Genomic DNA, 27,193 nt, shown 5'->3' on the forward strand with positions numbered 1-27,193 from the left:
CCCCTCACAGTCAGGTAACAAGTATATCTTGGTTTCGGTGGACCATGCCACAAGGTACCCTGAAACTGTATCTCTGACAAGCATGACTGCAAGAGTGGTAGCAAGAGCTTTCCTGTGGATTTTTTCTAGGGTTAAATTTCCAAAGATGGTAATTTCTGACTGGGGAACTAACTTCATCTCTTCTTACATGAGAGAGATATGAGAGTTAGTTGGTGTGAAATATCACTTCTGCACAGCATACCACACACAAACCAATGTTTTGGTGGAGTGGTTTAACAAAACACTGAGAAGCATGATGGGAACTCTACCAGAGAACCTCAGGAGGAAGTGGGATCTTCTCCTGCCATGCCTCTTATTTGCCTACTGAGAGGTTCTGCAGAACGGAGAAGTCAGATTTTAACTCTATGACACTCCAGGCAGGCCTCTGGGATTGGTTAGTGCCACAGCAGATCTAACAGAAATTGGTCCCTTCTCTATCACGACACATATGCTATGCTAGATTGTCCACAGTTCTGGGGTCCCTTGTGGAAGTTCATTCTCACTACCAGCCCTTTCGTCATCTGTTTGTGCTTCTATTTCACTAGTGTCTTCCTCTAAGGACATGTGTAACAGGGTCCTGGTCCCTACTTTGGAGAAGGTTACAATTTTTGGAATAAATTAATGTAATTACTATCGCTTTAGGGAGTGGTCTTTATATTAGAGGTTAAAAAACCTGGAGACTCCCTTTCAAAGGAGAGAAATTACACTGCTCATCAGACCGTGTTTCTCCTTAACTTTGTCAATAAAGAGCAATCCAATAAATGTATAGCTGCACAGATCTAGTGGAGTGGCATTTATGACTGGGGGGAATTGCCCAGCACAGTTATAGCACACTCAATAGCAACCTCACTCCAACCACACTTGTGAAATTTTACATTCGACAAACCGAAGTAAAGACAGCTGTTGAAATCTAGCGTGAATATTTGTGGAAATACCACGATTTATTAATTGCTTCACTTCATATACTAATCTTCGATGACTGCACATTTATCATCACATGGGCAGTAAAGAAAGTGGTGTTTCTGTACATTTAAAAATGCAGTTTTCACGTGTTGCTTGTGTAATAGGCACCAATTTCCAACAATATCAAGTGTGTGTGATATAGAAATATATCTCTTCATTCTAAATACCAAAATCATTTAACATCCACAGAAATCCGCTTTCAACATATTTAACAGGTTCTTACACTCCCTAACCTTTTGTGAATGAGAAGCCCAGTACCTAGAGATACAAAGTTCTTAACACAATGCCACAAACATATTTAGCCTCACGGGTCACCAAGTAAAGGTCCGTTTGAAGATGGGTATTTGCTGGTGTGATATAACTTTGATATTCTGTTGTTTGCTGACTAAAACATAATACGAAAAGCACAGTGCCGTATGAATGAAAGGTTTTGTATAGAATGTATTGATTTTAGTCTGTTTTTGAGGCTTCTTAAATAATAATGTCAGAGAGTTATGCCCCTGCTTAACAACCATAAGTATTTGTTGAATAGCTGAGCACGTGACGTTTTTTCTCTCTTTCAGAGCTGGAGCGTCTGATGGCTCTGAGCCATGAAATAAGGAACCCAAGTAAGTACAGTGCGCGGCACTCATCAAATATTTCGAGAGAATTAGAAGCACACACTGAAGCGATGGCTGAAATTCCCAACAGAGCGCTTTCAAGGCGCTCCTGCGATCATTTGTCATGAAACAGCTTGCTGCTGCGTGCTGTATTTCAAGACAAATATTGCTCTCTGTCCTCTCTGCGGGCGGTTTTATGAGCCAGTCATTTCTTAGAAGTTTGATTTACCCCTGCCACGGTTGTGACGAACTTTACAGAGCGAGAGCCGGCGCTGTAATAGATGCATAATGGAGTCCCCTCTGGAATCTATTGTACGACTTTGGATTTACTTGCTCTATAGTCTGACAGATGCCGGCCAAGTAGTTGATTATTTTCAGCCCTTCACAGCAAAGAGAAAAGCACTGCATGGGGGAGATCTACTGATTATCGTGTTAAAGGGTTTTTAGCGCTCGCTTGCAATATACATCACACGGCGTTCATATTGACTACCTGTCCCGGGTAGAATATTGCATGGAAATCGTATTTGGGAAGTCGCATTTGCTTATAAGACACATCATTTTACATATGAATTTGGCTTGAATGTAACCAGGCGCGCAACACCCATTGGACTCACAGGGCTTCAGCCCCCCCCGTCGTGTGTGGCAGCCCGGGATGAGACACCTTCCCGGGCAAAAAAAGCAGCCGCACCCGAGCACTTCACAGGTCTTTAAAAGACCATTTGCATGTTAATGAGGCCTTCCCCTTCTAAGCGCCCCTGCAGCTCCACTCTGCATATTGCTCACCCCTTCTAAGTGCCCCTGCAGCTCCACTCTGCCTATTGCTTAAAGTTCAGCCCCCCCCGAAATTTTTGCTCAGCCCCCCCCGAAATTTTTGCTCAGCCCCCCCCGAAATTTGGCTCTAGTTGCGCCTCTGAATGTAACTCCATGCACTAATAGCACAACTTCTTTATACCCACCCGGCAAGGCGTATCAACTTGTCCAAAAAGAGGTACACTCACCCCTCACTGTTAGCATTGATTGGCTCCTTCCACAATATCGATTACATACTATCTTTCATTTACCGCATCTTTTAATCTTTAGCCTTTTAAATCTGTCAGGAAACTGTACATTTAAGCGCAAGTCGGTCAACATAGAATGCTCCTGTGGAGCATAAAACAGGATATGAAAAGTGTCCAGAATCCCTGGTCTAGGAGTAATCGCTGTTTGAAAATCGCATCATTTATTATTCTTTTATCCTCGTTTTTTCTCACAGCAATTCCATTAAAATCAGAGCTGTCCTATGAGATCTTTGAGAGAGGCCAGGTCCGGTTCTGGATGCAGGCTGAGAGCCTGTCTGCCGATTCCACCTTCAGATTCGTGGTCAATGACGAGGAAATTACAAACAGCGAGGTACATGCAATGCTGCGTCCGCAATGCCCATTTGTACGCAATGCTGTCAATTCGTTTACTTTTCTAACACGAATAATTTTGTTTGTATAGGTATAAAATTATGTTCCTCTGTGGAATAAATATTTCATCACTGTTTGACTTTCGCACCAAGTATCAGGAAATAACCGTGAATGCCATGTTATCATTAGCCGAGTCGCAAATGTCGGTGAAGGTGCAGTAAAACACACAGTGGCTGACGAAGCACACTAGGTGAACGCAATAACTTCCAGCAATGAAAGAGTAGTCAAAACATATTTTGGAAAATGGTGTGTAATATCTTGAATCAACAAGAGAGAGTGGAATAATATAATTATTTGTAAAAATATAATCAAACAAGCATTTGCAATGCAATAGGTCTCACATTCACATGAGTTAGAGCTATTGCCATTATAAAGGAAAATGCCCTTTATTTATATTTTGGGTTTTAAAACATAAATAAAAGGCATTGTCATTTACAATACTAATAGCTTAAACTCTCGCAAAAGCAAGACCTATTGCATTGTAGTAAAGGGCCTTCTAGACTGCTGGTTATTTTGTAAATAACAAAGGAAGAGACCGGCCTGCAACATCTTCGAAAGTAGTGATAAATAGTGCCGTCAAGAGGATGTGTAAGAATTGTAAATTACACAGACACAAAGTGTGAAGTGAGAGTTACATATGATCCGAGCTATAAACACTAACAAAGCGCTCCAACACCTTTCGCTCTGTGATTACACTGTTGCGGCTCAGGAAGAAGAGTGGGAGGGGGGTCTATTTCCTGCCCTCTCTGTGAATTGAGTGTGCAGTGTGGCATTGCGTAATGTCATTGCTATCTTTGGCCTAATAAAAACACTCCAGCTGTAGTAGGGCCCTGGCTTCACCTCCTGGTGCAGGGCGGGCTGTGCTTTATGGCAGGCATGGATGGAGGGAGGGAGGGATGGTCTTGGCTTCAGCTCTGGCCTCGTACAGTGCCCCTGCTATTGCTAGTGAGCGAGAGGCGCTGAGGTGGTGGTATTGGTATTGGTGGTGGTGGTATTGGTATTGGTGGTGGTATTGGTGGTGGTTGTATTGGTGGTGGTGGTATTGGTGGTGGTGGTGGTGGTATTGGTGGTAGTTTTGGTGGCAGTGGCATTGGTGGTATTGGTGGTGGTAGTATTGGTGGCGGTATTGGTGGTGATGGTATTGGTGGTGGTGGTACTGGTATTGGTGGTGGTGGTACTGGTATTGGCGTTGGTGGTTGTGGTATTGGTGGTGGTGGTATTGGTATTAGTGGTATTGCTGGTGGTATTGGTGGTGATGGTATTGTTATTGGTGGCATTGGTGGTGGTATTGGTGATAGTGTTGGTGGTGGTGGTGGTATTGGTAGAAGTGGTATTGGTGGTGGTGGTATTGGTGGTGGTATTGGTGGTGGTGGTATTGGTTGTGGTAGTGGTGGTATTGGTGATGGTGGTGGTATTGGTGGTGGTATTGGTGCTGATGGTGGTGGTATTGGTGGAGGTGGTATAGGTGGTGGTGGCGGCGGTATTGGTGGTGGTGGTAGTATTGGTGGTGGGATTGGTGGTGGTGGGATTGGTTGTGGTGGTATTGGTGCTGGTATTGGTGGTATTGGTAGAGATGTTTTGGTGGTGTGGTATTGGTGGAGGTGGTGGTATTGGTGGTGGTGGTATTTTTGGTGGTGGTATTGGTGGTGGTGGTGGTATTGGTGGTGGGGGTATTGGTGGTGGTGGTAGTATTGGTAGTGGGATTGGTGGTGGTATTGGTGGTGGTATTAGTGATATTGGTAGAGATGGTATTGGTGGTGGTGGTATTGGTGGGGGTGGTGGTATTGGTGGTATTGGTGGTGGAGGTATTGGTGGTGGTGGTGTTGGTGGTGGTGGTATTTATGTTGGTATTGGTGGTGGTAGTGGTGCAGGTATTGGTGGTGGTATTGGTGGTATTTGTGGTGGTATTGTGATGGTATTGGTGGTATCGGTTGTGACAGTCTGCTGCCTCACACCTCACCCTGTGAACTGACAGTCTGCTGCCTCACATCCCACCCTAAGGACGACTAGCCTGTTGCCTCACTCCTCAGCCTGTGAACTGACAGCCTGCTGCTTCACACCTCACCCTGTGAAATGACAGCCTGCTGCCTCACACCTCACCCTGTGAACTGACAGCCTGCTGCCTCACACCTCACCCTGAGGATTGACTATCTGCTGCCTCACATCTCACCCTGTGAACTGATAGCCTGCTGCTTCACACCTCACCCTGTGAATTGACAGTCTGCTGCCTCACATCCCACCCTAAGGACCACTAGCCTGCTGCCTCGAGGATTGACTGTCTGCTGACTCACACCTCACCCTGAGGATTGACAGCCTGCTGCCGCACACCTCACCCTGCGAACTGATAGTCTGCTACCTCACCCTGAGGAATGACAGTCTGCTGCCTCACGCCTCACCCTGGTAACGGACAGCCTGCTGTCCCACTATTCAACCTGACAAGCACCTCACAATTTAACCTGGAAATTGAGAGATGAATGCCTTCCATATCACCATGAGAACCGAAGCATCTTGACTAACACCTCACTTGAGCCTGACATCAAGGTGCCTCACACATCGCCCTAACCATTGACAGCTTACGAGCCTGAGAACTATGAGCCACCCACCTCACCCTGAGAACTGACAGCCTTCTCCCTTACACCTCACCCTGAGAACTGACAGCCTGCTCCCTTACACCTCACCCAAGAAAATGATAGCCTGCTCCCTTACACCTCACCCTGACAACAGACAGCCTTCTCCCTTACATCTCTCCCTGAGCACTGACAGCCTGCTCCCTTACACCTCACCCTGAGAACTGACAGCCTGCTTCATGAGAACTGACAGCCTGCTCCCTTACACCTCACCCAAGGAAATGACAGCCTGCTTCCTTTCATGTCACCCTGAGAACTGGCAGCCTGCTCCCTTACACCTGACCCTGAGAACTGACAATCTGCTCCCCTATATGTCTCCCGGAGAACTGACAGCCTGCTCCCTTACACCTCTCTTTGAGAACTGAGAACTGACAGCCTGCTCCCTTACTCACACCTCACCATAGGAAATGGTACCTGCCACTTGGGAACTGACAGCCTGCTCCCTACATCTCATGCACACCTCACGCCGAGAACTGACAGTCTGCTGTCTCACACCTCACTCTAAGAACAGACAGCCTAACGCCCCGCTATTCAACCTGAGCACTGGAAGACGCACATCTTCTACCTTACTCTGAGAACAGACAGCCACTTACCTCATACCTCTCCTGAGAACTGACCGTGCACTGCCCTGCCAGCCACCCTGAAACCCGGAGACTTGTGCCTTTCACTTCACCAGGGAGCTGGAAGCCTGCTACCTCACCCTGAAAAGTGGGGTCCTTAAACCTCTCGCCGCCCCTTCAGACCCGAGAGCTGCTGATCTATGCCACCTTGTGATCCACACTCAGGGTTCACTTACAGATCCCAGGGACTACTTCCAATGTATCTGATGGCGGTGCGCATCAACACACGCGAGGACACAACCTGGCCTGTCTCCCCAGGGCACTGCATGGCAGGTGACACAAGCGCCCCGAGAAAAGCATTGACAAAAGCGTGGGACGCTCGGTCGCAGGTCCTGGTCCATGCAGCAGGTGCCTCGGCCTCCCATCACCCTGTCACACTCGGCCCGGTGCAAGCAAGGGACATGACCACACGTCTCCAATGAGACCCAGGGCCACTACACCTGCAGTACTGTTGATAGCTCCACCACTGCACTTGCAGACAGGTGCTCAAGACAACTCACGGGTCACTCTGAGGAGCAAGTCTGCATGCGGGCAGTCAGTGAGTGAGTAAACGTAAGGTAGTCCATCTCCAGTGTTACTCACATCACATCAGTGCCAACCCCTGGACCCAGGATCCTCTCGCCGTGCTAACCTCAGGGGCACCCTCTGTGAAGTACCTACTCGGTACTCGAGGCTCAAGCCTCAGGTCTCACTGTCAACCCGTTTTGTGGACCTCGCAGTGAAAAGCACCAGACTCATTTTTTGGGGGGGGAGGGGGGTCGGGTCCTGTCCTTTTATCCATACTAAGTAGCTGTACATTAAGTAGTATTCCCAGCGAGCCCGGGGAAGGAGGCAGATGCATCACATGCCTCCATACTGATACACTGTACTACTAGAGGGGAGAACAGAAACACAGGGGTTGGGGGTGGTCCGGGAACTCGCTATATTAAAACCCTTGTCTGAACACCAACAATACTAGGGCACACCCGTGAACTACCTCCCACACCACAGTAGAGAGCAGGAGCCCCTGGGAAGGAGTGGACCCCGTGCCCCCTCCGTCTTAGGAACACCATGAAGAGCAGCAAACTCTGTCCCGAAGGTGAGGGGTGCTCCACACTTAGGACCTCCTATGTACAGTGACCATGCCACGCACTCCTCTGGCTGCCTCTCCTGTGGGGGTGCGAGTATGGGGGGCATCTTGCAGGGTCTGTGCATTGGGGCGGATTAAGGGAATTATCTGCCAGCTGACTACTGAACACTAGTGGGGGTACCCCCAGAAATATAGAGTTTGAGGGAGGCCCCCCTCGAATTAATGTGCCGGAGTGAAGTTAATGGGATCTTGAAAGAGAGTGGGCGCAGACTTCAGCAGCCCCCTTCCCCTCTCCAGATGGAGCAGCCAGGTGCATACTGATGATCTATTAAAAGCTGCACTGAAACAGTAAGATATTGTTCACACTCATGAGCCTTGTCCCACACCCCAGGATGCAACCCACGTGCCTCCAGTACACACAGGAACCGGCGCAGACTAGATTCGCTGGGGGCAGTACAAGGGGGGCAGGATGGCCGGGACCGGAGATCCACTGCAGGAGACGGAGAGCTGAATGTAAAATCCAAAATCCAGCAGTAAAGGGGGCCCAGACTGACACCACTGGCAACACACAGGGCTTCCCTGACAGCACTCTGGGTGATCCCGGCGTAGGAGGCAGATCCAAGGCCATGAGGGCAGATCCTTGGGGCAAGAAGGTCGGTCACCGGGCGAAATGGCAGATTCTGGTTTAAGAGAAGAGATCCAGGGGACTTAGCATGTGTGTTGGAACGAATGAGCAGTTCAAGCGGCTGGGGCCGATTACGTCGCTGGGGTAGATGGTGGGGCAGGGGTGTGGACGCTGAGGTAACAGGGCATAGGAGCAGAGCTTGGATAGATGTCTTCAGACGGAATGAAGTGGTTCCAATAAATCAAAAGTGAAAGAGCCCACAGCCAGCTGAAAGTAAACAAAGCATGTCGTCCTGCCTTAAGTAGGACAAACTCATTAAATAATATAGTGCTTACTGTCTAATTACCGAAGTAAAGGGGCCAGTAGGCATGGGAGGAATCAAATGACGACACAGCCGTACTAAGGAGGGACTAACAAACATATTTAGGAACCAGAAGCCAGCATTTTCGAAGCACAAAGACAAAAGCCAATGAAAAATATGGGCAGGAAGTGGGCGAGGCTTCTCTCCCATACTGAACAACAACAGATCTTCCCTAGAGCAGAGATTGCGCTCTGACTCTAGGCTCGATCTTAAAAGGAATATTAAAACACAGACAAGACAGACACAACAGGTTTGGAATAAGGAATGTTACCTCTATTGCTAAAAACAAATAACATATTACCCTAGTCTAAAAACAGAGTCACATGGGTACCCCCACTTTTTGCTGGTGTTTCACAGTTTTTCGACCTTAGTCTGGCTGTGGCCCTGCTAATCAGGACCCCAGCCTAGCTGCTTCCTCTCTAAAATGGTTTCCATGTACATTAGGTACATATCTAATTGGATTCTGGAGTGCCTTATAAGCCCCTATTATATGGTATATTATGTACCTAGGTCATGGGTACCTCAGAGGCCTACCAGGGGCTGAAGCATGTATTATGCCGCCCCTGGGAAGCACTCCAAAATGGCACCACAGGTCTTCTACTGCAGCCTTGCTAAGGTGGTGCTTGCACCCCTTACTGTGGTATAGGCTACCTATATCACTACCATTACACACACATATAAAACCTATAAGTCACTCCTATGGCAGGCCTTAACAATCCTGAAGGCAGAGTGCTTGGTTTTTATGTGAGAGGGTGCCCCTGCATGAGCAGAGCCCCTCTGCAGCGTTCTGAGTACCTCCTCTGATGCTGTTTGTGGTGCAGCCTGACCATATACTCTTAAGTGCATTATAACTTCGCAGCATTTTGCTAACTTTGGGATGGCTGCATGGAAACATGTCGTGTTTGGTGTCAAATGCTTTGGAATACTACCACCCCCACCAGTTCTGGTGGGGGGTAGCATTCCACCCTTCTAGAGGGAGAGACATGTTCACACTGGTCTAACCCGGTAGGACTTTCTACAGCCCTGGCATCACAAAATGGATGCCTCTGCCACAGGCATGGGTCTGGCCTCCTGCTGCTGACCAAAACTCCGGCAGGGGAGGCCTGGACAATAGGTTTCCTGTCTCAGACAGGCAGATGTGTATTGGGGCTGGGTGGGAGCATTCTCTGGTGCTTTGAAGTCCTGCACTGGGGGCACACTTGGTGTCTCTGTGCATAGTCCAGTTCAAACCGGTTGCAGGAGCTACCTGCCCCTTCTCTGGCAAGAAACTGGACAAAGGAAATGGTTGTAACCACCCCTCTTTCCAAACCGTCTCATAGGTGGGTCCCTAGAGTATGTCCAACCCCCAAACTTAGTATAAGTATGGGAACCCAGTCCTTGCGACTTTAGATTACCCTGGACGCAACTCTGCAACATATATCCTGGACCTTCGACATTCTACTTTGCTTAGAAGACTGAAGAAATCTCCCTTGGGGTCAAGGAGTGACTCCCCTGCTTGGCAGGCACCAAAGAAGCAACTGACTGGTCTGCATCACTGAAGCTCCCGCCGGACGCCGAAGTCTTTGTATCACCAGAGGTGGATTTCCAGACTTCCCCGATGCTACCCTGAGTTCACAGCAAAGCTGAGGCCTATGACTTTGTGCAGGAAGGTGCCCCCTCCTGCACAAAACACAATCCTGCATGCAATGCAGGCACCCCTGCATCACGGTGGGCCAAAATGGCTGCAGTGGAGTGGAAGACGCAGGAATGCACCATTTGCATGACATAACTTGTAAATCTGCCCATAGATTCCCACCACCAACCCTTTGACATCCCACATCAGAGCAGCAGAACTCCACATTATTTAATATAACACATCTCCTTCATGCCATCTCTTGCTCTACTGCACTGCCACGCCACCACTTCACTGCCACACCCCTACCATGCACACATACACTACCACCATACATCACGCCGCCTACTCACAGCTCTAGACTATCAATCGTCTGCACTGCTTATATCATGACACTGCTTTTACACCTTTCAAACTACACTAACACAGCCACCTACCTCAACACCTTTTGCATCTCAGTTACTGTACTCCCATATGATGGTATAGCAGTAGTAATACATTTATTGTTTGATTAATTAAAACCAAGACAATATAGAACATTGAAAGAAAATTAAAAGGCAGTTAGTTCATTATGTTGCCATGTGGCATACAGGAGTGAAAAATAGGACAGCTGATGTGAAGTCATTTATAGTTATCTTGACGTCAGTGTGGTTATTTAAAGTCAACTGCAAGTGCACAGTGTATTGGGATAAATAGATCTTTGTGAGCCATATAACCTTCACAAGCGTGTGGTATCAAAAGAATAAAATGCATATTAAAAAATCAGCAGTTATCACATAGAAGATCATGTAATTGTTTAAATTCTGTTGCAAATAAGTCGGGTGAACTGTGCATTTTAATCAATCAGCAGTCATTGCTGCACTAAGTTGGTTTTTTTTGGGTAGCTGCCTTATAGTATTTACCGATTCTTGCCAGTTCTGAAGGGACCATGATAGTAAAAATCCAGGTCGTAGCGTCACTGCGGTCCTTAAGCCATAGAATAAAAAGAGTGGCTTTAGTAATGTCAAACTAGAATGCAGTAGCAACTGGCAACAGCAGAGTAAGTGGGGGAAAGTGTCAATTTTATAGTCACACAGCCTACACCTCAAAATATTGGAGAGGAGCGACCAGCTTGTGTTGAAGTCCTTAATTTGTGGTGTCATTATCCTAGCAGCCACAATTTGATTGACAAAGGCTTTCCCAATTGAACAACGAAGATATGGCTGTGGCCTTAGGCCGACCGGGTATTCATTGCCGCATGAGGTTGCCAGGGCTTGTGAGAGTGGGATAGTCTTGATATTTTCCACATCAGCGAGTTTCGAGAGAAATCTTGTCTGTTTCTTCAGTATGCTTTTCACTGCTCTGTGCAAGAGCGATGGAGAATATAATGTGTTTAAGTCTATTTGAAGGGTGTCTGCTGATGCCATTAAATATGTGCTCCATGGGCTGTTTTTGGTTTTGAATATATTTTGAAGGACAAACTTCAGCGTACCGGGCATGGTCGTAATGCATCTATGATAATATTTTAGGATAGAGACCATGTTGGTCAATTTTAGGCCCGTCAGGACAAATTTCAACCTCACTAGTGATCCCCTGGTGTAATGTGGCAGCCTAAACACTCTTCTATAGGCTTTTAGATGTAATGTTTCCATGCTTTTGATGATTAGTCCCGGGAAAGCCTCACTGCCACAGGTGATGGTAATGTTGCCCTAAGCACTCTTCGGATTGGGGCTGAAGTAGGGCTTTCAAGGGAGGCGTTCAGTTGCCACAGTCTAGTGATAATTAGTGCAGCCTTTTCGTTAAGATGACTCAGATGCATTTTGGGTCCACTGTTTGCCGAAAGCGGAATGCCCAGGTAGTTATACAATTTTGCTCCTGTTAATTTTAAGGGACCATTGACGATTTGTTTTCTTGCGAATCCTTCCAAATGATACCACCCTTGGTTTTGAAGTGTTTACTATCATCTTGTTTGTCTTATTACATGTATGGAGGGCGTTAAGGGCTCTCTGGATCCTTATTTATAAATTATCAAGGAGAACTATATCATTTGCATATTGTAATATTGTAATCTTGGTTGTTCCAATTTTTGGGGCATTTAGATTGGCGTGGTTTAGTGACGAGGACATATCTTCTGTGTATCAATTATAAAGCATTCGAGCTAGCACACATCCTCATTTTAGACCTTAGTTGGTATTGATCTTTTTTGTGAGGGCAGTGGCCGAGATTTTGACCCTCACCCAAGTTGATGAATAGTGTGCAATATTAGCATTAAGCAGGTCGCTTGGAATGCCCTACGCCTGGAGTTTGCTTCATAGGATGCCCCTATCCACCAGGTCAAATGACGAATAGTCAACAAAGCATGCATAGAGAGCTTGTGATTTCTGGGTGTTCGCCTGGTGGATGAGATAGGAAAGGGTAATTATATTGTCCAGTGTGGAGGAATTTGCTTTAAATTCTGTTTGGCACAACAGGATTATTGCATTTGTTATTGCCCATGACTCCAGAGCTTTTCAAATGGCTGAGGCGAATATCTTGACCTCTATGTCCATAAGGGTGATCAAACGTAATTGCAATACTGATCCTCTCCAGTTGTCCGGGACTTGGCAGAGTTTGAAACATGAGCGGATCTATGGGGAGAGTGTTGCCAACCACATTATTTGATCATCTTTGAACAGTTGTGCTGGGATCCCGTTTGGGCCAGGTGCACACAATGCTCTTGTTTTATGGATAACTGCTTTGATCTTACTGATCTTGAGCATTATGTCACCTTCTTTTGAGCAGTCCATGGGGTTTAAGTTTTTTGGTAAGGGTAAGGGAGCACTAGTGTGCTCTGTTGTGTACAGTTTTTTTATGTGCAGGGTCCATGTGGGTTTATAGATGACATTGGTTCTGGTGGAATCCTGACGTGTTTTATTTCTGGTATGCCTCCATAAGTTGGCCTGATTGTATTTGCTCATAAGTGAGTATACACACTGCCACTCCTTTCCCCTCTATTGCTTTTCTACCGACCATATCAATTGCTTGTGGTACAACATTACCACCTTCACCACTGGGCTATTGATGGTAATGGTACTACTTATACCCAGGGCCTGTAGATTAAATGCTACAAGTGGACTACAGCACTCATTGCAGATAGAAACATACTTTATTATTTATTATTTATTTATTTATTAATTGAATTTGTAGGGTGCAACAGCTACCCAAAAAGGGTTTCCCGTCGCCTGGACGGACTGGGTGCAAAAATGGTGGTGGTGAGATGAGATTACTGGTTGAATAACCAGGTCTTCAGGGATCTGCGGAGGCTGGTATAAATAGTTTCTTTGCGGATAGCAAGAGGAAGAGTATTCCAGAGGGTCGGGCCAAGATGCGAAAAGGACCTTCCACCCATCCTTGTGAGTTTGAACCTGGGCACCGTGAATTTTTCAAGAGTTGTAGATCGAAGATGACGAGTGGGAACATATGGGCAAACAAGATAATGCAGATATTGTGGTGCTGAACCCCTTTTGATCTTAAACATATAGCTCAGGGCTTTGAACTTTATGCGGTTATTCACCCTAAGCCAATGTAGGTCTCGGAGATAGCCAGAAATGGGATTGGCCCTGGGAACCCTGCACAGTAGTCTTGCTGCGGAGTTCTGTTCCAGCTGTAGTCTGAGGGTCACAGCCTTATTTGCGCCTAGAAAAAGGACATTTCCATAGTCCAACTGTGAGGTGATGAGTGCATGGACCACCGTTTTTTGGGTGGCATTTGGCAACATCCAGATGATCTTCCTAAGCCATTTTAGGATGGTGAAACACACGGCTGTGACCTTGACTGCTTGTTGATGCATGGTCAAAGAATCATCAATATACACGCCCAAGTTTCGGACACAACTGGAAGGCCGCGGGAGGGAAGCCATCTTGGCAGGCCAATGAAGCGGGCCCCAGAGATCTTTCTCCTTACCAAGGATTAAGACCTCGGTTTTATCACCGTTAAGTTTCAGGTGGTTTTGGTTCATCCATGTTGCAATTCTCCTAAGACCCAACTGAAGGCAGGATGTTGAGCAAGGGTCAGTGTGTGAAAGAGAGAAAATTATCTGAGAATCGTCAGCGTAGGTAAAAAGAGTCAGGCCAGCCTGTTCTGCTATGTCAGCTAAAGGCCTGACATACAGGTTAAAAAGCAACGGACTGAGTATGGAACCCTGGGGTACCCCATAGGGTGATGGATGGGTGTTGGAACTATCCGTGGCAGAGAAGATCTGAAATGTACGGTCATCCAAAAAGGAAATGATCCAATCCAAGGCTGAGCCACAAATGCCCAGAGACCTCAGTGTGTTGATTAGTGTGGGATGGGAAATTGTGTCAAACGCCGTGCTGAGGTCTAATAGTATGAGCGCGACGGTATCTCCGATATCAAGGTGATGGCACAGCCTCTCTGTAACCCCCAAAAGAGTAGTTTCTGTGGAGAAACCGGCTCTAAACCCGGATTGGGAGGGGTGGGGGATTTTGTTGGTTTCGATGAACTGCGAGAAATGAGAATGAATATGTCTCTCAAGGATTTTGGAGAAGACTGGCAAAAGGGAGATCGGTCGGTAATTTGAGAGAGTGGCAGGGTTGGCCATGGGCTTTTTTAAAAGAGGGGTCACCATGGCATGTTTCCACTGTGAAGGAACTGTAGACTCAAGTAGAGAAGAATTTAAAACATTTAGAATGACGTGCATATGGGAGGGATCCAACTGTTTGAGTATTGAAATAGGTAATGGGTCGTTAGGAGAGCCGGACTTTACTTTGTCTAAAATCATAGTTAGGGAGTCTATGTTGAGAAGGGGCCAGGAGTCTAAAAGGGGGACAGTGGTGTAAGACTCAGTAGAGAGTTCCGTATGTGATGGAACAGTCATGCAAGAGGAAAGTATCGTCTGGGTAGTGGATGTGGATTGTACTTGCAAGGGTCTGCTTAGATGTGAATTAGCAATTTCAAGGTAAATCTTCTCAATTTTGTGCTTAAAAAAGTGACAGAGATCTTCGCACTGGCATTTGTTTAATGGCAAAGGGTTAGCTAGGGTCTCTGAGCCAGCAAGCTTTTTAACTAGACCGAAAAGTGTTTTCGAGCAATTAGCGGCATCAGTGATGGTTTTGGAAACAAAACTGGCCCTAGCAGAGTTACAGAGATTATGGTATTTTTTTTTGCCTTTTTATAGGCATCTTTAAGATCAGGCGCTTAGTGTCTCCTCCATTTTCGTACTAATGATTTACATTTCCACTCATTTGAATTGTAATGTTAAATCATCTTTAATTGTGAACATAGATTTCAAGTTACTATTATAAAAATGCCACTTTTAAAAAGTTTGCATTTTCCAGCCCAAACCAAATGTGGCTTTCTGTCTGTGTCCAGGGTCACATGCCTGTCAATGGCACGCCTGTGCCCTGATATTTGTTCCTTCAAGAATGGGGACAAAAAGCCTTGGGTGAGGGGAAGGGTATACTTCTCCTGAGAAGAATGGGCTGGAGTTTGTACTCAGGCCTTTCTGAAAATCAAAGGGCAGCCTCAAGGCTGTACCCAATCATTTTCTGTCTTCTGAAGATGCCTGTGCTGTGATTTAAAATGCAGTCCACACCTGGGCCTGCCAACCCTTTGTTTCCCTAGGCAGATTGCAGCCAAACCCAGGGAACATGGACAAACTGACCAGAACAAGTTTAGAGTTAGACAAAGAGGGTGACTTGAAAACACAGAAAGGCATTGGGTATAAGAGTACCATCATCAGAACCTCTCAGGGGAACACTTCTGGACCAGTGGAGACTAAGAATAAGGACTACCCTACTCTCTGAAGCCAGAAGGAAGACTGGACCTACTTGCCTTGAACCCAGGATCCCAGAAGTGACTCCAAGGATCAGTTGGCTGACCTCCTGTTTGAGCACCATGGGCACCACAAGCTTCAAATAGGCTTTCGCTGCAACTGCCCAGCTGATCAGCACCAGCTGGACCTGCCTGAAACTTCTGTTGACCTCTGCTACAGTGTGTTCTAACCCCTTGGTGTCCCTCCAAGGTATTTGACACGTGGCTGGTATCAGAGTGAACTCCTCCAACCTCCAGACTGCAAGAACTGGATTCCATGTGCAAATTCAGAGGTTCCAGCCTCTTTGCAATGAAAACAACCATTCCCAGTAACCTTGCGAATGTGAGCGGGTTTCACTGAGATCAATGCTGAACACGCATCTGACTGCTGATGTAATCTTCCTGGCTACAGACTCTGTATTACATTCACATAGTGCTCTTCATATCTGCAGCAACTGCCCCACATTTTCTGCCATCATGAAGCTCCGACAGGCAACTAGCTCTTCACGCCAACAACGATCTCCGCATGGTCTCTTGCAAAACAAAACTCCAACTGAGGTGCCTCCTGTGGAACTGGACTAAGGGCCTGCTTTATATTTTGGCAGACAGCCAGTCATTACCGAAGGGCCGTCCGCCAAATTTGTAAATGACCGTCAAGCAGGCGGTCATTTGTAATGCATTGGCAAGAACCACAGTGACAGTGGTCCTGTCAAAGCACATTGTTGTTTGGTACAAGGCTGTGTCACCAAACAGTTTTTTTTTTTCGATTATCTTTTTCAAAATAAAAAAAGGAATGGCGGGGGCATTATTTGCATTTTACTGTCACTCACCACCAGGGTTTGCCGGCTGGTGACAGTAAAAAAATGACTATATGCCCACCCATCCTAATTGTTAGAGTGGACATACAGCCAGGAGTTATGCATAATCACTGAAATTACTCCGCAATAAATATTTTGCCCAGTTCTATCTAATTCGTGCTTGTGGTCGACCTGAACTTTTGACTTTGACCTGGTCCACCCCGGCCAGAAAACACTGGTTGGCGCTTTATGCTTCTTGGTGCTTTTATTTACCTAAAACGTTAAAAATTCATACCTCCCATTGTACTTGTTCGATTTTTGCAGTTTGGTTTCATTTTATTTATTAAAATTGACTCTATCATTTTAAAATGCTTTGGGTTTTTTCTTATGTTGTGGTGTTACCTTAGTTCTGTTTGAGTTTTACTTTACACAAGCCTCTGCTTTTGCGCCATGCAGTCAGAAGGGTAAAGACAGATATATTTATTAACTTTTGTGGTTCACCCTTACAAGGATTGTGTTCATTACTTAAGTATGGCTCTCATTCCTCTCAACTAGTAACACAATTTCTTACAGCCACTCTCTGTTCCCTGTTCATTACCACCTTGACCACTCCTGCACTTTGAACCTCACCACTATACTGTCACTCCACCAACGCACTAATTATCAATCTACCTATCCATAATTTTACATGATATCCAATTTCTTGTGTAATACACAGTATATCCCTGCTGTAAATTAGTGGGAATTAATTTTTTTGCCAATGCTTTTTATCTATAGAGCTAGGTGACCTCTCTATCATATTTCCCTGAACGTTTATAATCAGTGCCTCTACTTTTTTTGTCTACATTATCAACAGTTCCAGAGCCACTAATTTTCTTCCAAGATTTTAATCTCTTGTTGCGTCTACATCATCATGCTTCCACTAAGTAATTTTCATATGACCTTGCTGCAAATTATTTACTTCCCCACAGTCAGCTCCCTATGTATAAAGCACGAGATCTACTGAATCAAAACTTCTCCTCACCAGATGTCATTGAGATAGACACTGATTAGTTGCTACTCCTTTTCAGAGAATAGCTCTGGACATGCAAAATCTTACGACAGGATCCGCCACAATAACATATATGAAAATAAATAAAGTCTCTTGTACATCGTTATCATTCAAGGCCAGTTTGCTGCAGGAAATATTAAAGATCAAAGCCTCTACACCCTCATATCAAGACAACTAATTAATGAATTAGCTACTCACACTTTAAAATGGCCCATTGATAATATGAAGCCTGAAAAAAGCAAAATGTAAAAATTGCAGTGTATGTTAGCTAGGCCTGGGCGAAAATTTCATTCCGTTCGCGGAAATTGCGATAATTTGACATTTTCGCGTTCCGCGGGAAGTGCGAAAATGTCAAAATTTCCGCATTCCGCAGCTTGGCGATAATTTGTTTCTTGCTCGCGCTGTAAAATAATACATTCTCGCACGCGCGCGATCGCCTTACCTGAATCCCTGCGTTCGCCGACAAGTTTTCTTGATCCGGTCGCGTTCTCCATGAGATGTTGTATTGTTTTTAGCCATTTGCGCTGTCTCACGACAGTTCGCGCCCGTAGTGACGTCATGCGTCGCGCGATCACGTCTTTCTTCTCGCGATCATGCACCAACTGAAAACAAGATGGCCGCGCCCGCGAGCAACCACATGGGTAAGTTGGCGACCCGCAACCATGCAGAAAATATCGCGAACATGCGGGAAAAAAACTTCCGCATCTTCGCGATATTTCCGCTTGTTTGCGATAATTTTGAACATTTTCGCGATAATTTGTGAAAGTCGCTTTCGCAAATTCCGCCCAGCCCTAATGTTAGCTCCATAACAGATGGCCATCAAACCATCTGAAATAGCTTACTGGCCTACATAAATCTGAGATAGTGTCTCCCAAAGCAGTCCTTTATGCAGTAGCCCAGGTAGTTACCTTTGTTTCAACTGATACACTAGGAATTTCACTTTAACATTAGGATCATCGGTACAGTCTTTTCTAATCCACCAGATTTTGTACACTTCATTAGTATTTTTTCACTGTTATTTCACTGCATTTACTAAATATATTACATTATTGATGAGTAATTGTAAATAAAAGGAATGCTTTCGGCTGAGTGGTTCAGAGTGACACCAAATAGATAAAAGCAAAACGTGAGCTGCCTATGATAATACTCATCATTTAGACAGGTAACTTTATTCACAGTTACCTGTCTATATTTATGATTTAAGTATTCTCCCCTAAAGCATCAAAAAGGGGAGTAATGGAGTGGATATATGCCCCTTGTGGCCTCAGCCCCATACCTCGTATTACAACTAAGGTTAAAAATTGTACCCACACATTTACCCTCAGCATTATCCTTCTCTCCCCTTCTCAAATATTTGAAATTACCTGATATCCTGGCACTGATCCCCACAACTCTCAGCATTGACCTCCATTCCCTTGCCCAAATATTTTAAATAACCTGGTGTCTAACCACAAATTCCCGCCACCATGTACATATCCCTCCCCACCCGCTGAAGGATTTAAAGTCACTTAATGTCCTGCCATGCTCCCACACAATCAATGGATTGCCCCGCCATCCCACATCCTAGATTAATATTTAGCAGGTGTTTTGCCATCCAGCTCCACCACACTCTGTGCTTACCTCCCCTCCTTATTCAATGCAGTGCTTTTAAGAGAAGAACCACCAAAAATGCTAACAACCAGCTATTTGACAGTTGCTTGTGAGAACAATTGTTTTCTGTCAGTGCTAGTCTGTTCAGACCTGCTGTTGACAGGGTGGGGGGGGTTTACAGGTCAGATAATCATATACAAAAATATTGCTGATGTTAAAAATTGAGTTTCTGGTTGGCAGAGGAATGCATTCTGGCAAAGCAGAAACCACAATCTTACTTAGGGTAGGACACAACACACCCTAAATTATACTGTGCTCACCCTTTGGTAGCATGGCACAGAACAGTCAGGCTTAACCTAATAGGCAATGTGTAAAGTATTTGTGCAAAACTTCAAAGAGTAACACAGTGAAAACACCCCAAAAAGACTAAACTTAAGGTTAGAAAAATACATTGTGATTTTATAAATAAAACAAGACCAAAATGACAAAAAATCAACAAGTAATGTCGAGATATGAATTTTTCATGAATAAATGGAAAATAGCACTTAGAAGTAATAAGCCCTTTAATGGGTTATCTGGCCGTGCTGGACCAGGGTAAAGTCAAAAGTTCAGGCTGACCGCAATGGAGCGCAGGCTGAGTACAGCCACCCGCTGGACAACAGTGCCTCGATCTGGCCTCTCGTGGACGTTGAAGAAAGTGCAAAGTGCAGCCGAAGTGTTGCGTGGGTGTAGAGCCATGCAGTAGGTGAGATGCATCGAGATTCTCTACACAATGGCGAGGCACTAGTTCCGAAGGTGATGCATGGCTACTGCTCCGGCAGCAGGTAATGCGTTGTTTCCGAAAGCGATGCGCTGGTTCTAAGTGCGATGCCCAGGTTCCGTTCCATGCTTTGATGAGGATGCGCTGGTTCTGTCTCACGCAATGGTGAAGATGCACCAGTTCTAATGAGCATGCATGGGTTTTGGTTCCCAAGGGTCCAGTACATGGGGGGGCACCACTTGGCAGGGCAGACTCACAGCTTGTGGAGTCCATATGCAGGTAGCTGAAGTCTTTGATATCCCTGAAACTTAGTACAAGTGGCAAACCAGGGAGCCCTTTGGAGTCACTCTGGGTTAAAGTGATGCAGGTCCAGACCTTCTAACACAAGCAGGAGAACAGCAGGCAGCTCAGCTAGTCAAGAGCACAGCAAGGCAAGAGCCCAGCAAAGCAGCAGTCCAGCAGAGTTTTCAGTCCTTCCAGCATCACACCGGTTCTTCTTTTTGGCAGAGTGGTCACAGGTCCAGAAGTGTACGGTAGTGTATTTCCTGTCCTGGCTTCAAGCTCACTACATCCCTTTGTATAGGGACAGAACACAGCATATTCAGGTGTAAGTGTCAGCCCTATCCTCCTATCTTGCCCAGTACGGCCCATCAGAATGCAGAGCCAACCAGTCACACCTAAGCTCCCTTTGTGTGGCTGTATAGAGGGAATGCACAAAGCCCAGCTGTCACCCACCCAAGACATGTTTTCAGAGACAGACAGAGATTGGCTAAAGGAAGTAAATGCCAACTTTCTAAAATTGCTAAATTGTATCCTAAAATCCAACTTCACCATAAGTTGTGATTTGAAACAGTGAGTTCAGTGACACTAAACTTGAAAAGTCTATCTCGTCACAATTGGGAATTACACTTAAAAGATGTATTAAGGTAATCCCAATCTTATCCTATGGAAGAGATAGGCCTTGCAGTAGTGAAAAACACATTTGGGAGTTTTCACTACCAGGGCATGTAAAACTTAAAAGTGCATGTCTTGCTTTTTAAATACATTGAACCCTTTCCTCTGTGTTATTAAAGGCCTACCTAAGTGGTGAGGTATATGTATAAAAAGGGAAGTTTAGGCCTGGGAAGATATTTGTCGTGGAAGGTCAAAATGATTGTTTAACTGCACATACAGGTTCCGCAATGGAATGCCTGATACATGGTTAGAGGGCCACTTAAGTGGATGGCACAGCCAGTGCTGCAGGCCCACTACTAGCATTTTTAATTTGCAGACCCTGAGCACATGTAGTGCACTTTACTAGGAACTTATAAATAAATTAAATATACCAATTGGGTATGAGCCAATATTACCATGTTTAGAAGATATAGCATATGCACTATAGATCTAGTTAACAGTGACAAAGTGATCAGAGTTCTAAGGCCTGCAAAAATAAGACCATAAAAAGTGAATGAAGAAGGCAAAATGTTTGGGGGTGACCCTGCAGAGAGGGTCATTCTCAACACCTGATTTAAATATTGAGTCATAAATATTGTTTACAAACATATTGTTCCATTGGGTTTTTTGGACGATATTTAGGACAGAGTACTTATATCCAATTAAATGCTAGCAACGAGATTCCAGTACCAGACTCTAACAGGGAAGGTGGTTGGAAGCAGGTCAGTACCTCCCGCATTTTCCCACCTCATTTGAATCATTGGAGACCAGAAATAGAGCACAAGAATTTACAAGAGACAGACATCTGCAATTCTACCACCTTGCCTGAGGACTCTGTAGACCGTGGTGAGGTAGGAGAAAAACCTTGGAACTGTGGAAAGCAAATGCTTCCCTGTGAGGTCAAAACTGTGGGAAAATAACTTTTGCTAATATTCATGCTAAAGGCTCTCTATGGCAGCTATATATAACACACTGTGTATTCAACATGGACATCACATAATTAAAACGTGTGGACAGGGTAATATATCCACACTCTAGTCACACTGGAAAATTATTCATGGTCTGACAGCTTGTGTCTTAATGCTACAACCCATATATTTATGTTTAACCACTAGGTATCCGAGTTAAATGCGAGCAGGTCCATTTTGTCCCTTCATCCTTCTTTGGCTAATGAAATGAGATCCTTTCTGTTGGGTAACAATGCAAAACGGTTAGGTGTCAAGAACTCTAACGTGCCCATTATAAATAAGTCTGTTATATTATGCCTTAAAAACGTCGAGCAGTATATCCTTCTCAAAATATTATTTCACTTTGCATTTTTATTGCATATATGTATTTGCCCCTCATTTAGAAATATTAATCTATTTACCTTTTACTTAACTAGGAAATTGCTAACAAACTTACTCTTGCATTTCTCGATGCTCCTATCGTTAAAGAGCTGGGTTTTACATCTTCATTTGGTAATTCACAGGTGACTTCTGCAGCGGGCACAGGTGATATATTGAGCAGTCACATAAAACATGGAATTATGGCTGCCATAAAGCCATTGAACTTCATCCGGCTGCACGGCGACAATAACAAGTAGCTGTGGTTTTGCAGAGCAGGCACATTCAGAAGCCACAGTCCTTGAAAGGATTATGGCCCCATTGCTCTGGCGATGATGCTGATGCTGATCAGCTTATGATATTGCGGAGGGGCATGTGCTGATTTGGCCCCCTTGTAAAGATCAAACTGAGCAGGTTATGAGAGAGCTTATGTCAGAAAATAAAGCAAGGCAGTAGTAAGTACAGGCTGAACATTTAATAGACTATTCAAAAATGCGCTGCGCTTGCGGCCAGACATTGGGCTGAAGCGAATATTTTATGTGAATGTGATGTTGCACAGTTACCGATACAGTTAGTTTGCGTATCTCGCATCATTTTCTCCTGCTTGTCCTTTTTCGAAAAATGTACACCCAAGGGTAAATGGTTTGACCATAAAATGTCTTGTAGGAATTGTGAAACTGTATGTGAGCTCCAGAAGCATGTGTTTCACAGTCAACATTTAGGGACATGGCTATCAGTGGGGCAGCAGATGCAGGGGCACCTGCTTAAGGTACACAATCGCTCACCTCATATGCAATATTTAGGCAGGGGCCCTCACAAAAGTACACATCATTTTTACAAAAATATATGTATTGCAGATGGAAAAAAATTACATATTTGTCTAATCCTACTATGTATTAATTAATAAAAAAAACATATGCAAACTATACAAATTATAACTAGAAGTCCTTCAAGCGTGCCTGTTACTTCAACTAGGTTAATTTATTGGTTACGTTTTCTGTAATTTCCTCCCATAACCAATTGATGACGCAGACACTTCCATTTATTGCTTCTGTACTTTTTAGAACTACAATTACACAAGTCAGCGTGCTATTTAGAAGACACATACTCTAGCCTGCTGACAGGGGGAAAAGGTTTTGCATTATTTTCTGCGATTATTAACACGCAGACATACCTTATTTCCTTCAATTTAATTGTAATGCTGCAACTTCATCCGTACCTATAGAGATTTATATTCGAGCCCGTCGGAAATGAAAGCTTATTATCAAACATAATCACTTCAATATAGAAAGTTGGTTCTAGTGTCTATTTCAAAATCTAATCAAATAAGAACACTGGGACACAAGGCACGGGATGTGCCCTAGGGGTTTCATTGCACCGCATGGATATTGGCTTTGTGTTGGTACCACTGATTGCGATAAGGCGGCAGCTTCTTTAATTGGAAGTCTTTCCTCTCTTCTAAGTGACAGTGAGATCTTTGATTCGTTAAAATGTCCTTTTGAGGGTGTCAGCATTCAGACCTTGCCCGGAAGCATGTCTCATTTATTCATGAGGCCTCGATGAGGCCTTCTTTATTGCTGCTCGGCTGTCTCGCTTGCACCGGGACCTTGAGGGTTCACAAACATGCCCGGTTCTCGCTGACTGCTCACAGAAATGTGAATCTGCACTGAGTTGCAAGTGGGCAAACGTTATGGCAATTAAAATAAGGGTATTTCCGGCTTTAAATTAGCACTTTGCAAACAGGAATACTTTGAGACGGCAAAATTAAGATTCGCCACTGAATACAAGTGCGTTGCATTTGTTAAATGGCAGTGCAAAGCACAACAGGAGCTTTACATCCCGCGGAACTGTTTTCCGTGATTGCCAGAAACTGTAATTAGCACCTGCTGAGGACAAGCCATTCACAGGACGGAAACATTTCCAGATTGCTTCAAGCTGCCTCAGCCGTGATCACAGGGGAGGCACGCCTCTGATGGGTCACAGCACCAGTAACCAGCCACGCAAGGGCTGTAAATCTTTCATTACAATGTACCTTATCTTCTGCTTGTCTAATGTGCTGGGTTACAAACAATAGCTTCAATTCACAAAGGCTGACTGTGAGTAGAAGTGACTTCCTTCAAACGTTCGATTTTCCAGAAGTCTCTTACTCATAAATGAATTCTCAGTGAATATGGCACATTGTGTAGTGTCTTGATATATTGACTTCTGCATAGCAGTGCATAACAGTCAAGCATGGCTCATCCTTATGCGTGACCACAGGAAATGCCATCCATGCTGTCTTACAAAGTGCTTGCCACTTTTCAAGTGTCTTTTCCATAGTTTAAGATTACTTTCTCTTACACAGCACAGGATTTTTTAGGGCCAGCAGCAAATCTTGGTTATTAAAACATTCAGTCCTGAAGAGAATAAAACCCTTTAAGATTGTGTAAATCGTGCAACAGTTTAGACACAGTGTAGCGTACATAGAAGTAATTGGGCATTACAGTGAAACAGCTAGTCTTTTTTCTTTATGGACGATATAATCTTTTTCACTTCTCAAATATTTGCTTTCACTCTACTGGAACATGTTTTATAAACTATACAAACTTCCAGGTACTCTATTTCAACCTTCTTTAGGACTTACCTTGATCTCATTCATTGACACACATACAGGCCACTTAGGTATACTCTCACCCTTGCAATATGCATCATAATAACTACAAAGAGAACGACGATTCTCAAGAATATTACATACATTTAACCAAAACCCAGTAGACCTGCATGAAACGCTCTTAAGGATCTTATTTCAATAGCATCCCAGCCCTACATATTTATATAACATATCTAGGTGGCAGGTTGAATCATGATCAGTTCTTCTTCTAATTGAAATATATAATTATATTTCTGTTTTAACTTTCTTTAGAAGCACAGAATTAAGTGTGACAAATCAACCGGCATTATTGAGATGGAGATGGATCGATTCACGATTGAAAATGAAGGCACCTACACTGTACAGATTCAAGATGGAAAAGCCAAGAATCAATCATCTTTAGTTCTCATTGGCGATGGTAATGGACGCTAAATATATGATGTCATATCCTGAAATTTACTCCACGCATTCCTGTTGTGATTTTATTTGCTTCTTCATTTTAACCCCAACACACATAAGCACATTTATTGATGAATGTCAAGCACATGCACAACTACATAATAAACCACATCAGTCAAAACGATCTTTTTACTGTTGCAGGCAACTCTGAATATATATATTGTGTTTTTTCTGAAACACAGATAGCCATTTTTTCTTTACATACTGCATGCATACATTAAACTGCAAATGTTTCCAACCATTTTGAAACTAAAGTTGTGATGTTTTTCCCATGTATGTATATCATACAAGAAAAGTTGCCCTAGTAAAACAACAATGGTAGTTGAAAACTATCTATATTTAGCAAAAGCAAGCTTTGTTTTTAGCTACAATTTTCTTTTTCTGTCCTTATATGGTTTCATATCACATAACATTTCATTTCCCAAAAATACTTTTTTGAAGATCTTTCTATTATTTGGGATTCATCTTTATTTTTCCACATCTCCTCCATTTTTAGGTCTCGCATGGGTAGCGCGCATGCGCTGCCTCTACGAGGCATCAAGTAATTAGTAATAAGGGTGAAACTCCACCCATTGCGTTTTTTTTGTTTTGTCCCTTGCCATTGGTTTAAATGTGGCATTGCTCTTTTAAACTCGCTTATTATTGGCTGATGGGCCGATGCGTCACTTCCGTTTTCTTCCGATTTCGGAGGAAGCAGCATCGACCAACTACAGTTACCTTACCCTGCAAGGCAGTATCTTTGAATGTAGGGACTACTTTGTTGTTGCCTGGTGCCTCCTCATGGACCCTTTCTCAGCATTCCATCCACTCGTGGAGTCTGGAGGGTTTTTTGCTCCACCGGGCCGGCCTCCGTGGGAGTGTCTCACTCCTCCTGCAAGCAGTGCGCCGGCCCGCCTCTGCTCTTTCCTGGGTGTGTGAGCGCTTCCAGCTCCGAATCGCTCCCTTTATAAATTGTTTGATTTGTTTTCAGCTTCAGTCTTTCCGTGTGCTTGAGCCAGAAACGGCCGAGAGAGGCAGGCGGGATGGACACTGTGAGTGAGTGCCCCTGTCCTGGGGGCTCTCGGATGTATGCTGAGTCCAAGTTTAACCAGATTTGGTGGCTTAGTGCATCCCCATCGGCGAAGGTGCAGGGCTTGGGGTGCTTTCAGAGTGCACAGACGGCGAGCCTGGCTGGTAGACTCCCGCGCAGCGCCATTTCACAAAGTAAACTGTTTTTTAAAACCTACCCAGAGTCATCACATTGTTTCCTTCGATGGCGAGAGCGTCTTCGTGTACTTCAGGGCGAACTGCGCTTTGCGGTCCCTGGAACACGCAGCGGAGTACTGTGGAGGTAGGAAGGAGAATAGTTTACTAAAATTGAGTGTAAACTGCTTTCCGGGATCTCGCCATCTTCCATACAAAGATATGTAGATAGATAGATATTTTTAAACATTCCCTTCCCCTTCAGTGAAGAGCTCCATTGTCCGGCTGTCGCAGCCCTCATTCACGCCTCATTAAATTCTGCTGTGTCGCTTGTTTCCTTTAAAGCCAATCTCGACGCTGCATGAATGAGCTGTATGCACACCCACCTCTGAAAGTCATGACTTTTACTGCGCTCCTCGTGTTTTTGAGAATTAACTTACAGCCGAGAAGCAGTTATCACCGTTTCTCGTTGATGGAAGGAGCTTACTGACATACATAATCAGCGGGGCGTCTGCTTCACGAACACTGCGCTGGTATTACGTTCATTGTGTTTTTTCCCAGCTCCTCCACCCCACTCTCTGTTTTTCCTCCCCTCCTTTGCAATCACTCACAGAGCTCGGCTTGTTTTCTTTAAACTGTTCACTGTGAGGGAATACTTTCCAAACATTAAGGATCGTCCTTCTGTGTGAGTGGTGACAAAGGATCGACACTTAT

General features: G+C 44.7%; 1 protein-coding gene across 1 annotated transcript in view; it reads left to right on the top strand.

Moving 5' to 3' along the window:
- Nucleotides 1–27,193, top strand: part of MYOM2 (myomesin 2) — a 586,141-nt gene that overhangs the window by 497,905 nt on the left and 61,043 nt on the right. The window contains exons 24-26 of the mRNA XM_085610818.1: nt 1,566–1,610; nt 2,854–2,990; nt 25,112–25,256. Of these exons, the coding sequence (XP_085466944.1) occupies nt 1,566–1,610; nt 2,854–2,990; nt 25,112–25,256 (327 nt within the window). The remainder of the gene's footprint in view (nt 1–1,565; nt 1,611–2,853; nt 2,991–25,111; nt 25,257–27,193) is intronic.

The sequence above is a fragment of the Triturus cristatus genome, chromosome 6, assembly GCF_964204655.1.
Source record: "Triturus cristatus chromosome 6, aTriCri1.1, whole genome shotgun sequence".
NCBI lineage: Eukaryota > Metazoa > Chordata > Amphibia > Caudata > Salamandridae > Triturus > Triturus cristatus.